General features: G+C 35.4%; 2 protein-coding genes across 2 annotated transcripts; both read right to left on the reverse strand.

Moving 5' to 3' along the window:
* Positions 1-514: 514 nt before the first annotated feature.
* LOC113399348 (L-threonine ammonia-lyase-like) lies at positions 515-12024 on the reverse strand. Its single transcript, XM_026638452.2, has 10 exons — positions 11929-12024; positions 11736-11846; positions 11584-11654; positions 11094-11378; positions 10254-10416; positions 9970-10125; positions 9339-9475; positions 8633-8732; positions 7996-8121; positions 515-829 (listed from the first exon to the last, which is right to left on the reverse strand). Exons 1-10 carry the CDS (start codon positions 11941-11943, stop codon positions 674-676), a joined length of 1320 nt encoding a protein of 439 aa, XP_026494237.1. The 5' UTR covers positions 11944-12024; the 3' UTR covers positions 515-673.
* An 878-nt stretch (positions 12025-12902) lies between these two features.
* LOC113399300 (L-threonine ammonia-lyase-like) lies at positions 12903-16895 on the reverse strand. Its single transcript, XM_064217958.1, has 9 exons — positions 16541-16895; positions 16090-16203; positions 15947-16017; positions 15593-15880; positions 15326-15488; positions 15008-15166; positions 14320-14456; positions 13541-13766; positions 12903-13174 (listed from the first exon to the last, which is right to left on the reverse strand). Exons 1-9 carry the CDS (start codon positions 16547-16549, stop codon positions 13001-13003), a joined length of 1341 nt encoding a protein of 446 aa, XP_064074028.1. The 5' UTR covers positions 16550-16895; the 3' UTR covers positions 12903-13000.
* Positions 16896-17041: the final 146 nt, after the last annotated feature.

The following is a 17041-nucleotide window of genomic DNA, read 5'->3' on the forward strand; positions in this document are numbered from 1 at the left end:
ATTGGATGAGTGCATTTTACTCACAACTTTATAAAAAACTCGAGTAAAAAAATTGTAGTTGTAACATAAAGAGTAGAAATATGTTACATGTAAATATGGTAATGTATGTGATGTTGTTCAATATAATATATACATATATTTACTTATTTAATTTTAGTTGTGAAAATCTTTATATACTCGTAGATTTAAAAAACCTATACAATTTTATAGGTCTGTATTGTCTGTAATGAAATGTACTATTAACGCATTATTTGTTGTGGACGGTTTGTAATCCTCTGCCTTATTATTTCCTTATTTATTGATATGATATTTTCATATGTCTTTGTTGTGTTTAAATATAGTTTTATTTCTATATGGTACATAAATCAAATTTACTAATTCAAAAATTGATGTTGGTTGAAAACAATAGATTTATTTACATTTCAGGTAGTATTGTCATCCCATGATGTAAATGGTTTGAGCAAAAGAGACCTAAGGATGGCGACATTTATGGATAAAAATTTTAAATAATGTAATACACATTCAAATTCCTATATTATTGTTAAATTTCATCCATATTTTATAAATGTAACCCATTTCAGATGCATAATAGAATGTTAAAATATTGTATGTGATGTAATAAAAAATATGTTTGAATTTTTTTCTTACAAGGCTTTGTCTGTTGAGTAATAATTTATTTTGGTTTAAGACTTTTTGCATGGCATGGGCAGGTTCTGTCATCATTAAAGGGTTCAGTTTCGAACGAACAAGCGTTTGGATAAGCTCTCTCCACAATTCTTTTCAATTCCAAAGCATGACTCAATCCTCTTGTTTCACACACCGCTTTTATCTAGAAATAGAAAATATATATATATATATATATAATGGAGATGACGGGTATTTAAACTTTTCATTCTACGTAAAAGCAAAATCGCCTGTTTTTAATAATTATGACATTGAATTTATAATTGGATTTAAATATATTTGTCTGCATGGTTGGTTCTGACAATTTTTGTCTATTTTACTCGATTTATTGCTACGGTTTATAAGTGTTTATTATTATAAAGCTAAATAAATACACTTAAACTATAAACCATCACACTACCACCAATAGGAGGAATATCAATAAAAAATGTTGCAATAACGGGAAAAAAAAAACCTTTTGAGAGCTTTCGTTGCATACGCTGCGTAAACGGTAAAAGATTTGCAAAGCACCGTAAAATCATATAGGTATACTCTATTAGAAAAAAACAGGAGACAAACCAAATACACAACATTTGACAGCAAATTGACGTCATATCATTGGTCGAGAGCTTAGTCTATGATATTCACTATGGATTTGCGGAAAAGTTGAGTTTTGAACATCGACGATACTAATCGAAATTTTCGAAGTAAAATTAAAGTGGATATAAAGAGTTTAGTGTAATAATGTTATATTATAAATAAAGATATATTAAGAGGACAGTCCTTGCGGAACGCTAAAATAGCGCTTACTATTTTCAAAATATCTTAAAACTGGACTGATTATGGATAAAAAAAATTATTCAGTATCTGAATAGATATATCTCAAATTTCACAAGATGATATTTATAAAATATATATCTATAACTTAGTAAATTCATCGTCAACTCACTCCAAACACTGAAATCGACCTTTTCTATTAACATTTAAGCTATTTAGCGGCTAGTTTATACATGTAATTTTGGTTAAATGGGGACATAAAATGTAAATAATAAGTTCACCATGTTCAATTTCTATTATATCACACAATATTATAGTAATTTTTATTTAAATATTGCTTACTTTTTGGCATTCGTCGTCCATACTTTTTAGTATGGAGAAAATAATTTGACGGTTTTGACTTATTATTCGACATTTCTGTCAATAAATTTTCAGTCCCTCCCCAGAGCCCAAGGTGAGAGTACGTCAGTTTTTATTTCGAGCCGAGTCTTATAATTTCGCGAAATGTCTACGCAAACATAGATAAGTTAGCATAAGGGTGGGGCGCGAGTGTCGTTTGATGCAATTGTTAATTTTTACTTTTCAAGAAACCAGATGAAGTAAGTAAGTATTACTAACCGGTTATTGTTTTCCTCTTTCATCATTGCTACTATCTATTTAATTTCTATCTAATTCAGAATGACATGGGAAAACGTAAACAAAATTATCGAACATATAAAAAAATAAAAGAAGAATTAAAATAAAAGCAGAATGTACCAATTAAAAAACATTATACGTGAAAATTTTAATTGTCTAGGTTCATGAGATACAGCCTGGTGACCGACAGACGTACGGATAGACAGAGGGACGGACAGTGGAGTCTTAATAATAAGGTCCCGTTTTTACCCATTAGGTATGAAACCTTAGAAACACTACTTACCAATTTTTTAAGTAAATTTTTTACCTAAGTTTAGTTCGTAATTGTAAGTAGAATTGTTGTTTTTGACAAAATGGTGATGATTGATTAATGTTAACATTGTTTAATTTGAGCTTTAATTGTTATATTTCTGAAACTAATTTAGATTTTGTATATAATTGTATTTTAATTTTGTGTAAATACATGGGGTGCATACGGACAGTTAGCCAGGAGCAATATTCGTACGCGTACCAATGTGCCTCAAACTACTGAACCGATTTAAATAAAATTTAGTACACAGATAGTCTAGAGCCTGAGAAAGGCCATAGGCATTTTTAATTGGAAAAAAGTGTTGTAAATGGTTGAAAAGGGGGAAGAAAGGTTGTATGAAAGTAATGTAATTTTCTTTAAGTTCTTATGTTAAATTCAAACGCGTACGAAGTCGCGGGCATAGCTATTCCCGTATATACAGATACATCTGAAAACATTAAACTAGAAAAGAGACATAGACAGAAAGAATTGAAAAAATAGAACAGGAAAGGAAATCCAGAGCAAGACAGTGAAACGTAGTTTGAAGGAACTTAATTCAAGACAAAAGAAAAAGAGAGGTAAGCAAATAGAAAGCGATGAAAATTCATAGGAATCTGAAGGATCGCTGAATTATCAAAGACTGTACAACGATGCCATACTAAATCATTGTAAACATCTCATTTATACTGATTGTAAAGTTTAAAATAATTAAAAAGTAAACAAAAGATGAACGATTTTATTTTTTGTTATTTTTCTAAAGAAAGATTTATCGACCATTAGTCAAGTCATATTTTTGTAATAATTAATAAAAAAATTACGATTTTGATTGGCTTTTTAATTACCCTGTATGAATCTACCCTATGGCCTACGAAAGTACCCCATTTACTGTACGAACGTACCCATACCATACCATACCCATACGTATGGGTACATTCGTATAAATATTTTATGTAGAAAAATGCCTATAACCCTTTAAACTTTTGGCATAATAGTTTTGGACTTTTTTGTAACAAACTATAATATATTTGTTACACTTAAGTACATAAACTAGGTAAATACGATAATTAATCACATAGTAAAAAAATCAAATCTAAAAAGTGTTCGAAGGGTAACTTTCCCCTAATGTCGAATTAAAGGTACAAAATTGTGAGGATGAACATATTGAATACCTGAATATACCTGAATGCCTGATGTAATGTAATGATTGCACTATTATAATGTTTACACTTAAGTGATAGTGCCACACTGCATACCTTCGGGTTGCAGCCGAATAGGCCGGCACGCCCGGGGAAGTACCACTCTCACTTAAAACCGGCGTGAAGTGGTAGCTATGCTACCGCGTTTCGTCTGGTATGTGAGAGTCCCGGGGGCCCGATCCCCCACCCCAAAGAGATTATATCTGCTCTCGACGCTTCGGCAGCTTTGAAGAGCAGGACCTATCGATTATCTGGCTGCGTGTAGATTGCGACGACCATCCGCGAATCTACGCGTGCCTTTATAGGTCCCATTGCGGTAATGCCGAAACCGACCGACTGGTCGAGCACGTCCAAATGGCTACAGATTCCGTGCTGCAGCAGATCCCATCCGCAGAGATCGTAATTCTTGGCGATTTTAATGCCCACCATGCCGAATGGCTTGGATCACGCACTACCGATCATGCGGGTAGATCTGTTCTCGACTTCGCTTTAGCATATGATTTGACACAACTGGTCACCTCGCCAACGCGAATACCAGACGTGGAGGATCATACACCTTCCCTGTTGGACCTTCTGCTTACTTCCCATCCAGATAGCTATCAGGTTATCGTCGATCCCCCTCTGGGCTCGTCGGACCACTGTCTCGTTCGGAGTACAGTGCCGGTTGCACGGTACTCACGACCTCGTTTCGTGGGCTGCCGCCGCCTGTGGCATTACAAGTCAGCAGATTGGGATGGGATGCGGTCCTTCTTTGCATCCTACCCATGGGGGCAGGTTTGTTTCTCGCCGGATGATCCGAGCGTTATTGCTGACTCTGTTGCCGATGTGGTGCTTCAGGGTATGGAACTGTTCATTTCATATTCTGCTGTGCCCATCGGTGGCAAGTCTGCCAGCCCTGGTTTGGTCGTTTCTGCAAAACGGCCTCACGCCGAAAATGGGAACGTTACCATGACTGGGCTAACGCATCGGCGTTTCGTGATGTAAAGACCAGCGCATTCAGAAAGGAATGTAACTCTGCCTCTAGGTCCTTCAAAAACGTGATTGCTAAGGCGAAGACGGAGTACATTGGCAGAATTGGCGAGAGACTGGTGCATCTCCCTTCAGGAACACGTGCGTTCTGGTCTCTCGCTAAAACTGTCTTAGGGAATTTCTGTCAGTCTTCCTTTCCATCTCTGCACAAGGACAGTGAGTCATTGGCCCATACCGCGAAGGAGAAAGCTGATCTTTTACGCTCTCTCTTCGCGGCGAACTCGACTCTGGATGACCGAGGAAAGTCACCACCAACAATCCCGCGGTGTGATACCACAATGCCGGAGGTTAAATTCCGGAAGTTAAATTCCGGCAAAGTGCAGTTCGTAAAGCACTTCTTTCCTTGGATATTCATAAGTCGAGTGGACCCGATGGCATCTCTCCGTTGGTTGGCGGTTGAGTTGGCGCCGGTCTTAACGCGTCTTTTCCGGCAATCCTATCCATTCGGCGTCGTCCCGAACTCCTGGAAGACTGCTTTGGTGCATCCGATCCCTAAAAAGGGTAACCGCTCAGACCCGTCCAACTATAGGTCTATAGCCATCACCTCCTTGTTCTCCAAGGTAATGGAGTCCATTATAAACTGCCAGCTCCTGCGATACCTAGAGGAGTACCAGCTGATTAGCGACCTCCAGTACGGTTTCCATCGGGGTCGCTCAGCCGGTGATCTTATAGTTTACCTTACTCATAGATGGGCGGTAGCAGTTGAGAGCAAGGGAGAGGCATTAGCAGCCAGTTTGGACATAGCGAAGGCCTTCGATCGCGTGTGGCACAAAGCACTTCTTTCGAAGCTTCCTTCCTATGGGCTTCCCGGGAAATTATGCAATTGGATTACCAGCTTTTTGGCAGATCAGAGCATCAAGGTCGTTGTCGACGGTGCATGCTCCGACCAAAAATTCGTCAATGCTGGTGTTCCACAAAGCTGCGTTCTATCACCCACTCTGTTTCTTCTGCATATCAATGACTTGTTGCAAATCAGTAACATTCACTGCTATACAGACGACAGTACCGTAGACACCTCATACACCGGCCGTGCTAATATTTTTCGGGAAAACGCCGAAGAAAACCGGAACAAACTTGTGTTTGAAATCGAGTCCTCGTTAAACAAAGTCTCGAACTGGGGCCGGCTAAACCTAGTCCCCTTCAACCGCCAAAAAAACACCATTCGTCGTATCACCACGATTTCCTCCACGATCCGATAGCCGCCACAACTAGTATCGGAATACTTGGCGTTGATATTTCGATGGCGTTCAGTTCCGCGCTCAATTGGAAGGCAAAGCCCAATTGGCATCAAAAAAGCTCGGTGTGCTCAGCAAGGCAAGACAGTATTACACGTCAGCACATCGCCTAAGACTATACAAGGCGCAAATTCGGCATCACATGCTCTCACCTCTGGGCGGGTGCTCCCCAGTACCAGCTCCTTCCATTTGACCGTATCCAATGTAGAGCAGCTCGAATTATCGACGATCAAGCTGTTTCTGATCTGCTCGATCCTTTGGCTCTGCGTAGAGATGTTGGATCACTCTGCATCTTCTACCGAATCTTCCACGGGGAATGTTCCGAGGAATTGTTTGGATTAATCCCGGCAGCTGAATTTCGTCAAAATTGTACGCAAGTGTATTTCACCCGCACCACCTAGATGTCCGAAAATCCACAACACCGCGATTTTTAAGACATTTTCTGCCTCGCTCAACCACTCTGTGGAACCAGCTTTCGCCGGCGGTTTTTCCGAACCGATACGACTTGGGAACCTTCAAAAAAAGAGCGAACTCCTTCCTAAAAGGCCGGCAACGCACCTGCAACCCCCCTGGTGGTGCAGATGTCCATGGGCGGTGGTAATCACTTTCCATCAGGTGAGCATCCTGCTCGTTTGCCCCCTATAACATACAACAACAAAAAAAAAACCTGCTATTTTTTTCTCTAGATTCGAAATTTAAAACAAACGCCAACTCATACCATTACTCATGTCGTTTAGTTCGTCTGGTTAATTTCTAATTATTTAAATGCTTCATTAAAATAGTGCATAGTGCTAAGCAAAAACGGTTGATATACATTCCATTGTGTATTGATGCTATACTTAGTTAGTACCTTTCATGACCAGATACCGTCAACGGCCCATCCCCCTGATTTTTGTGTAATATAAAATAATTTAATTGAATTATTTCATAAAAATACTTATTTTTAATACAGACTTGTTTAACCAAGAAAAAGTATTTTGTCTTTAGTTTTTTGTTAATTAAAAAAATAATTTGATTAATATCTCGATTAGTATAAGCTATATGACAGAATTGTTTTCCTTTAAAAGTTCTGAAAAAAAGACTGCGACAGCATATGTCTATCTTTTAAGATTGGGTCCTTCTATCAACAATACCACAGTGATTCACTATTATTACTTTTTTTATATTCTCTAATTTGTTCTATAATAATGTATTATTTGCGAAGGTGTTTTATAAACAATATTAATCCTTATTCAAATAAATACAATATTCGTAAAATAGCCCTAATCACTTGATTTCAAATCAATTAAATATCATAGTTATAAAATAACTCTGCAACAGAATTATGATCAAATACTAAAGCGTCAATAGCGTAATGGTTTACGGGCGGCCTAGCGATGCAAGAAGTCGCAGGATCGATTCTGACCCCATGGGCCATTGTCGTCTCAACTACACAACACAAGTGATAAGCTTATAGGGAGGGGTAAATAGGAATATTAGTAATTCCTTAATTAATTCAGGGCATTGCTATTATTCTTTATATATAAAAAAACTACTAAATTACCAAACTATATCTAGATAAAATTATAAGAGCCAGTATTTTTACTTATCATTCTAAAGTTTCACTGTTACTGATGTACCTAAACAGCTCCTTAATGTACTAAGATTTTACAATCCAACTTCACCGCTAACGAAATCGCGGGCAAAAGCTAGTTTTACATAATTTGGATGACTAATAATTTATACCGGTATACTGATTATGAAGCCAGTGGGTGAATAGTGAAAACTCTATTTTAATTTAATTTGGTTTGTTTTGAAGAGTAGCATCTCGGTCTCGCGGATATTTATGAGTAACATATATAAAAAAAAAACAAATCTATATATTTTTTTACTTTTTCAAAATAACCTATATTAATTCTAATAATAAGACTGAATTTAAAAATAATTTAATTAATTGTCCAAATATGCGAGCGAAAAAACGTTCACAAACATACCTACGTACACATAATATATTAACACAAACCAACATTTGAATAAAACACAATCTTTGTGTACAAAAATTACCTTTGTGTAATTATTAATTACGTAACTAATTTCCTTATAAAATAAAAATGTGTTCCCTTAAAAAACTATACATTTGAAAATATACGAAAAAATTTAAAATAGTTAATACGTTGTTTTATATATTCACCTCAACTCTGTATATTTCATTCTCAACCCAAATGCGATCTTGAAACTGACGAATCAAATTGTAACCACCTTGTGCTAGTAACAACATAAACTGTTCGTACGCACTTGCAAAATCCTTAATCAGAACCTGTTGAACGTGTCAATAGTATTATAAAAAGTGTTATTGCATCGCTGTAACCGGCAATTCACTCAGGGATAAGGTCAGTGGTCTAAAATGATTGTATTGTTTTCATAATCCATTTTTATTTGAATAGAACTACCGTACCGTACGGTCTGGCAAATTTGTATGCAATGACAAAAACACTGCATGATAGATTTTTTAGAAAAGTAAATCTTTTAATTAAAAATCGCCTGTAACTTACGGCAATAGTGCTTAACAAGTTTGTTAATTTGTATAATAAGCCTTAATTCTGTATAATGATCAATGACCCAGCCGTAAAAAAATAAGTTGGCTCTACTAGGAGACCTGCTCCGTAGTTAGGTGTATGAGATTTAGTTTACGTGCGCCATTTTTATTTATATCGTCGAATCAAGCATGGTCAAAAGCGTAAATCTACCTCTTAAGGCTTACTATATGAAATATATTTTGATAGGAGCTATTATTTTCTTAAAACGGTAGGTAAATAGATGTTGTTTACTTTAAATTTAATAAGTCGCCCTTCAGCTGCAAGACCTCTGTCCAGGCTGCGGCCAAGCAATACTGCGTCAATATTACCCCCGCTTAGAATGCAAACAACACTAGACAAAACAGAGAAAGAAACATTAAAATTAAATCGTCATTTTACGTTCATACTTACATATTAAATAGAAATTTACATCATTCATATTCAGGGAAATATTTTTATAACTAATGGTTGGCTGTCACCCGCGGCGTCGCTCGCGATTTAATCGGTGTAGGTGTTGGTCGTCATGTGTTAAATAACTTTCATAAAAAAGTAGTCTTTGTCCTTCCTTGGAGTTCAGGCTTGCTTGGTATCAAATTTGATCAAATTCGGTTCACTTGTTTGGCCGTGAAAGAGCAACAAACAAATAGACAGACAGCCAGACGAAGTTACTTTATTTTATATTTGAAGAGCAATCTACCACTGCCATCCATAGGAATAGGTACTGTGAGATGTAACATTAACCGTCCCTACCAATATCCTGCCATTGGTAGAACTTAGTGCTCCTTTTGATGAGGATTTATCTTATAGATGCTGATCGAAACACTGAATTTAACAAGTGCCTGTCCCTTTGGCGAAGCTGACATAGGAACCATCAGGTGGCTCATTAATGCGTATGCCTTTCAAATACCCTACAACTTTTATATAAGCAAATACAAATACGTAACTTTTAATTGCTTACTTTTTAGTTTTCAATTCTGGAACAAGATTTCCAAGAATAGCTGCCAGAGGAGATGCTCCAGCTCCCTCTACAACGAAGCGTTCATTTTCAACTAAGTGTAAAATGGCTCGGGCTATCCAATCTTCTTTTACTAATAGCTAAAATGATTTTTTAATAATTCATATCGGCGGTATGTAATTTTATTGTTTATAACATAAAGACCATATGGCGTAAGAGATAAACAATTTCATTTTAATGTTTTGTTATCACTATAAGATATATGATGTCTTTAAATTAGTTAAACTTCTAATTATATTATTTAAGAGTACTTCAGCGTAGACGCTACTCTGCCTTCTGGCGTACTCTTAAATATTAGATGTACGAAGATGTAAATATGATCGAACTCGATCTAGACAACATTATACATATTCCTAACACTTAACTGAAAATAACGCATACAAATCCGACCAAGCGCGGTTGAGTTTTCAAGAACGTAAGTTGTGGTTTACAATCTTGCGTTTGCTTAACGGTGAAAGAAATGATATTCCGCCACTCGTGTTTTCACCAAACTGTCCTGGAGTAGCGTGGTGGAAAACCTTGACATTAAAAAGGGAAATCTTTTTCTAGTGGAGCATTTACATAGTTATATTACCATTTTATCCAACAGATTTTGAGCGTTTCTGAATGCATTAACACCAACGTATGGCATGGCTATGGCTTCCGCTATTGAAGGTTCATAAGGCAGGGTTATGGGTTCCCCTGCTTCTAAAGACTTGTAAAACGTTGGAAGTCTTTCGGATTGTACGCCCTACATAGGCAAAAGAGTAAGTTAGTAAAAAATTAATAATTCAATTGAAATTATAAAATATTTTTAAATAAAATTTTATAATAATACTCTGACGTTTAACTTAAGTATAAAATAGTTTCGATATTAACGTAAACTAGGCATTCCGGTTTCACGTGTTTCACGACGCTTGCCACTGCTGCCACTAGTCCACCGCTACCTACAGGTACTATTATCGCGTCCATATTCGGCATTTGATCCAATATTTCAAGAGCTACTGTCCCATAACCGCATAAGATGTTCGGATAATCGCGCCTGATAAAACAAATTGCAATAAAAATACTTCTTTTTTCACCCACGAAGGAATGAGGTAGCAAATTTTACTGAATAATAGGCTATTTGACTGGTTTTTAAAATCCATTTTATATTATTTAGTAGAGGTTAAGGAACCCAGTAAAAGTAGTTTTTTTTTAGTAGAAAAGTAGTAAAAGTAGTTTTAATTTAAATAGCGCGCGAAAACGCTACTTTGACAATATGGCGCTGCAATGGGGTCGGTGACGTCACTTTCCCGTATTGTAATCTGTGGCACATATATAATCCACATACAGTAGGCAAACGAGGTTAACATGCAAGTGACGTCATCATAAGCCCGACCAATCAGGAGGGTATTGTGTCACGTGACAAACGTTTAAAAAAATGCATTTTTATTTATGGATTTATGAATTATTATTTTTAACTTTCGTTAATAAATAACCATTTTTAAACTCATAATATATACTGATTACAATAATTGACACTTTATTTTTCGCATTATCAAATAGCCTATTCTAGTATGTTACGATAAAAATGAAAAACTTATATCTATATAATTAACGTCAAAACTTAGGAAATTTAATTCTAATCGGTCAGTATACACCTTTTCACTGGTTATCGAAGTTTCTACCATTGTTTTAAATATGCAATATAATATTACTTGAATTGTATTTACTTACTTTATGTAAGAGATGCCTTTATCCTTTGCGTAACCTCTGCCATATTTTTGGGCGTCGACTAAATTGCTACCTTGAACAATAACTTTCGCGCCAAGATTTTGGCATAACTGCAACTTGATGGCTGCTACACAAGTAGGCATAATCACAGTGACAGGTATTCCCAGCTTTTGACCGTAATAGCATATTCCCATAGCATGATTACCCAACGAAGCTACCACGACACCGATCTTTTGATTATCCTTAGGTAATAATGTCAAAGCATTGATAGCTCCTCGTTCCTTAAAACTTTATAGACAACTTTAAATTAAGATACAATAAGAAATCACCGAGCAAATTAGTTAATAGTTAAATTATATTTTGTAGTTAGGGCTTAGTGTGTTGACATAGCTAACATTCCTAGCAATAAAAGTACGTAAATGCAGACTTATTATTATGTTCTTTTATTTATATTTATAGTTTAAGAAAAATGTACATTTGATTTTTTATTTACCTTCCAGTTTTTTGAATTGTTTCTAATTTGTAGAATATGTTGATACCACTCTCGCGCTGGAAGTGCGACGGCTAGATTTTTATAAAATATTGTTTGAATACATACTGATCCGACTATTACTATCTAAACAAAAAAGAAACAAATACGACCACCGTGCAAGGAGTTGGTTTTATGAAGTTTTTGATTCGTTTTGAAGCTTCTAATACGTCTTCATATTTAATAATTTGTGGGTTGTCTGGATCACAAAGTTCATCAAAATCCTCCTAAAAATTTAAATGAGGTTTTGGTGTTTTTGTTCTTTTTGTTACTTACGCTTACTAGTTACTTAAAGTTTTGTTCACTTACATGACGTCTTGACATTTTGTATTTTAATTTTATTTATAAAGTAATATTTTATTTGTTCAAAACTAAAAATTTGCTATCTGACTTAGCCGTAAGAATGATGACATAAATATTTTTTTTTAGTATATCAGCTAAAGACTATTAACAAGCTTAAAACATTCAAGTAGTTTTTAATCTAAGGCCCAATAGTATATGTAATCATCCATGTAACTTTAAATAGAGATTACTCGGCGGATAGAAAACAAAACTAAATAAGGCAAGGGTTTAAATACAGACGCAAGATAAATTAAAAGAAAATGCCGTTTTTTAGGGCTTTGCTGAGTTCTTTCCGGTCCTCCAGTCTTGTAGCATTGCTGTTCTAACGGATTATTAAGACTTTGGCGTTTGTAATCTCACACTGAGGCAGTAATATCTCTTGCGGAGTTGGATAGTCTTCATTGAGAATGAGCGCCGTGGCCATATCATTTAGGTTATCATAAATGTGATGCTTTCTCTTAGCTGCTGGATGCATCAGGATATTTGAATGAAGTTGTGGTAATATTTCGCCAATCACCAATCAGTCAGTTGAAGTGCGTACACCCTAAATACGAATCTCCATGATCAAAAATTGGACGTGACTGCGTGATAATCTACAGTTTTATTTATAGTTATTACATTTAATATTTATAGTCATAAGTCTTTACATACTGTCTAATGTAATGACTGAAGTTTGTATAAAATTGATAAATCTCTGGGCACTTCATATTTATTCTTCCTACCAATCGACCAGCAGTCTAGTCAGTTTTTAGGTTTGATATTTCTAAATTTTAAACTATTCCAAACTTTTCTTACGAAAATAGATAATACGGTCATAAACTTCTCGTATTTCGTCTTTTATTCAATACCTTTACATGGACAACATTGACAAACGTGTATGGTTCGTTTGCTTGACAATTTATTATAAATCAAAATGCAAAAAAGAAGTCTTAACCACATTAAAAACTTGTTTATTTATTGAATCATTATTATTTAAAATCATTATATAAATAACAATCAAAAATCTATTTTATCAAAAAATCTTCGTTAGGACAGGTAATTATTTCTGCATGCACACTGGATTTGGCGCTAGACAGGGACCACGCCTGGCTCCTGGAGCTTTGTCCGTCTTCTCATTTGTTTCAGGGAAAAAGCAATCTTTGTATTTTCGCTTAATTAACTCGATTAACTCTTTAGTATGATCCCACCCTCTTGTCTCTGCTATTACTTTCATCTGGAAGAAAAAAAAACACAAACACATCATCACCCTGGAGATTTTCTATAGGTGAGAGACTTATGACTGTTCAGGTTTATCAACGGTATTCGAACTGCAGTTACTGTTTTGAGGCCAGTTGGGAGGCTGGGAGGGAGTTGAGAGAGGTTGTTGTTGTTCATAGGTATAACCACAGCCAGTACAGTTCTTCCATTAAATCCCCAGAACCGGTTGTAAATATTTGGAGGGCCGAATGCAACGAAAATGTGGAGTCTACAATTTTTGTAGCTGGCGAAAATATAATGCTTAGAGAGAATATCGTGTTTTTTTTGTTTGCTATGTATAAGGAAATTCAAACATCAATGTTAAGGGCATTGAAATAATCACCTCCACGCTAAAAACATCACCCTTAACCCATGCGCGTTCAGGAATGCAGTCCCGCAGCGTAACACCGAGATTGGCCAACAACCCGCACAGTTCAGCCATACCTCCTGGCCGGTCGCTTACCGTCACCTTAAACTTGACTAGTCTCCCCTCCGCCGCCATACCTCTCTCCAGAGCCCGAGCAAGTGTCGTTGTATCGATATTACCACCCGATAATACACATACCACTCTGAAATGTACGTTTTTATAATAACAGCTTAATAAATGAGTAGGTTAGTAATTTGTGATGAGAGTAGGTAAGTAATTTCTGATAATCATTAGGCCAACTAGTCGCTTCCCTTACCTATACCCGAAGTCATAAGGCTTAAGATTTTATGGTTTAAAAATGTATTTAATATATTGTGCCATAGTTTTCATATTTAGCATGTTATAATACTTATTGTTAACTAATGAAACTAATAAATACACTCATCATACAAATGATAAATAAGACACTCTCTCGTTAAAATATCAAATTAAAAAGAAAATGAAGTTACTACAGTATTTTTAGAGATGTGAAAAACAGAATTATAGCAATTCTATAATAGTCCATGTTAGGAATATGCCGAACTTGTTATAAATAATGTTATTTGTTTATGTCTATGAACTACTCAATGGATTTTATTGGAAATATATATCTGTAGGTACGCCAGAAGGTTGTGTTAGTAGAATCTATATCGGATAAAGGCTTTTAAAAGACTAAGCGTGATGATAATACAGTTTCCTTCGCTACATTTACTTACTTTTTACCCTTAAGATTGGGGAAGAGGCCTGCCATTATACTCGCTATGGTAACCGCTGCAGAGCCTTCTACGACGTACCTTTCTTCTTCGACTAAGTGCATTATGGCACGTGCCACCCAATCTTCTTTAACGATTACCTATTTTAATATAAATATTACCTATTTTAATATATAATTACTTATTTTATTTATTAAGTTACATTATTCTAAGCATTTAAAATAATAAACTATTTTATTAAAATGTAGTAACTGTAAATTAAATATATTTTGAAAATATTTACGCCGTATTGTAATATAGAATTCAATGTATAAAAGTCAAACGCAGAGGCAGAATCTAGTCTGCGAGGATGGACGAGACCTCCTTCTGTGCGAATTCGTGTCGACGAATCGGCGTAGCCTAATGGTGGGACCGCCGTGGTGACGAAGCAGAAGGAGGTGGCGAAGCGGAAACGGAAAAGAGCCGTTCCTGTCATATTTAAGACGGTCCTTTAAGTGGCTTTTCAAAAGTAATCTTGTTCCCCCACACCAGGGGTCCGGGTACCTTGCTGAAGGTTTCCACTATGTATTATTAATTTGTAGTTTCCTTAAATTGTGGCATGTTATATAAAATTAGCTTGCATAATTATGTAGAAATATGTATGATATGATAGTCAATATAATTAATTATACGATAATAATATCTACCATACCATTTTATCCACAATTCCGGTTTTCAAATTATGAAATGTGTTTACTCCTGCCAAATTTACTGCAAGGCCATCAGCTATTGTGGAGTCTATGGTTATTCTTACTCTTTCGTTTCTTTTGAGTGCCTCTACCATACTATATGTTTTTTCGGTTTGTATACCCTGATTAAAATTAGGATATTTAATATTTTATTAATCTATTAATGGTTTGATTTCGTAAAATACTACCGGGGGTAAACCTTATGATATAATTGAATATACGCTTAAATTTCTTAGATTAAATAAAACAAGTATTTTCGATAAATAAAAGGAGTCACTTACATAAATTTCGGTATCGGGCTTAAGATGTTTTACAGCAATAGCAATGCCAGTCAAAAGGCTGCCACCACCCACAGGTACTAAAACAGCATCTACCTCTGGGACTTGTTCTAAAATTTCAATTCCAATAGTTCCTTGTCCTTCGATTACATTAGGATGATCGTATCTGTGGCATTATAATAAATTTTAATAGACTCTTTGTATTTGACCGAACAGATCTTGAGAAATAAAATTTGCAGTTTAAACTTCAGAAATATATTTTGTGCTCACCCATTGACATAATACAACTTTTTCTCTTTGGATAAAGACATAGCATAATGTTTAGATTCAGCCATGTTCTCACCATGTAACAGTGTTTTGGCACCGAAAGATTGACATTTTGTGAGTTTGGTTATTGGCGCTCGAGTTGGCATTACGACGATGCAAGGAATACCAAGCTTTGTAGTATGGTAACTCATAGATAACCCATGATTACCAGTTGATGCTGATATCACACCAATCTTTTTCTGTTCTTCCGATAATAATAGCAATGTATTCCGAACACCACGTTCCTTGAAACTAATAAATCACATATAAATTTAAAATAAAAGTGTAGGATAATTGCCACTATTTTGATTTTCTCACCAGCCTGTATACTGCATAAACTCTTGTTTTAAATATATATCCATATCTAGTTTATCTGACATGTGAGCTCTCTGATAAAAAATATATCATAAAAATTATTAACCAATAAAAGTTTACTCAGTTGCTTATGAAATTTTAAATACCGTGCAAGGTGTTTTGACAATCGTCCCCACAATGCGACGCGAAGCAGCCAAAATATCATCATATTTTATTTTTCTAGGATTGTTAGGGTCGCAAAATTCATCGAACTCCACATCCTGTATAGAATAAGTTAAGTATGTTATTTAATAACTAAGGTTTTATTGCATATCCAATTATGTAGCTTTGATCCGCAAACCCATTAGTTTTAAAATCTCCTATCAGATATTAGCGAGAAAATGTCTCTGTCTAGCGTACACTAAGTATAGATTTATTCACTCAGGAAGGCGCGTCCCTCAACTGTGTTGATATGAGTGACATAAGATGTTTTATGTGTTCGAGAGATGACTGATGTAAGAACAAACACGGTAAAAAAATACAAATTCGATTAAATTTGTTAATACATGCTTATATTTTAACGCAAGGCGCGCGTTTTCATTGGTCAACTTTACTTACATTTTCCATTTTAGTAAATATTTCCGTCAAACGTTATTTGGGTTAAGTATCATAGTTTCACTTTATTTTTAAAGGGAATGATATTACTTTTACTTCATTTACTTGCACGAAAAATTTTAGTTGGTTATACAACTTTTAATTGAATTTTGACTGACATGGCTTTAATGTCATTAGAGCTACATTTACTTTTTAAATTAAGAACTGAAATTAATGGCATGCCACAGACGCAATGTATTGTAATACAATATTAGTATGTTATGTAAGGGTTGCGCTAACACGGGCAATTCTATTTACTCAATACTGAGGATAATCCATGTCGATTTTGACGTCACGACAACAATGACAAATAACCTGTAGAGGCAACGGAAAGATATACGAGTACGATGTTACGTACAAACAAGATTGAAGGAAAATTGCCTTGTAATAAATTGCCTTGCAATACCCTTTGGACATTGCGCAATTAGGTAATCTCGGCGCGATTGGGTAATTCAGAATATATGA

This window comes from Vanessa tameamea, chromosome 19, assembly GCF_037043105.1.
Source record: "Vanessa tameamea isolate UH-Manoa-2023 chromosome 19, ilVanTame1 primary haplotype, whole genome shotgun sequence".
Taxonomy (NCBI): domain Eukaryota; kingdom Metazoa; phylum Arthropoda; class Insecta; order Lepidoptera; family Nymphalidae; genus Vanessa; species Vanessa tameamea.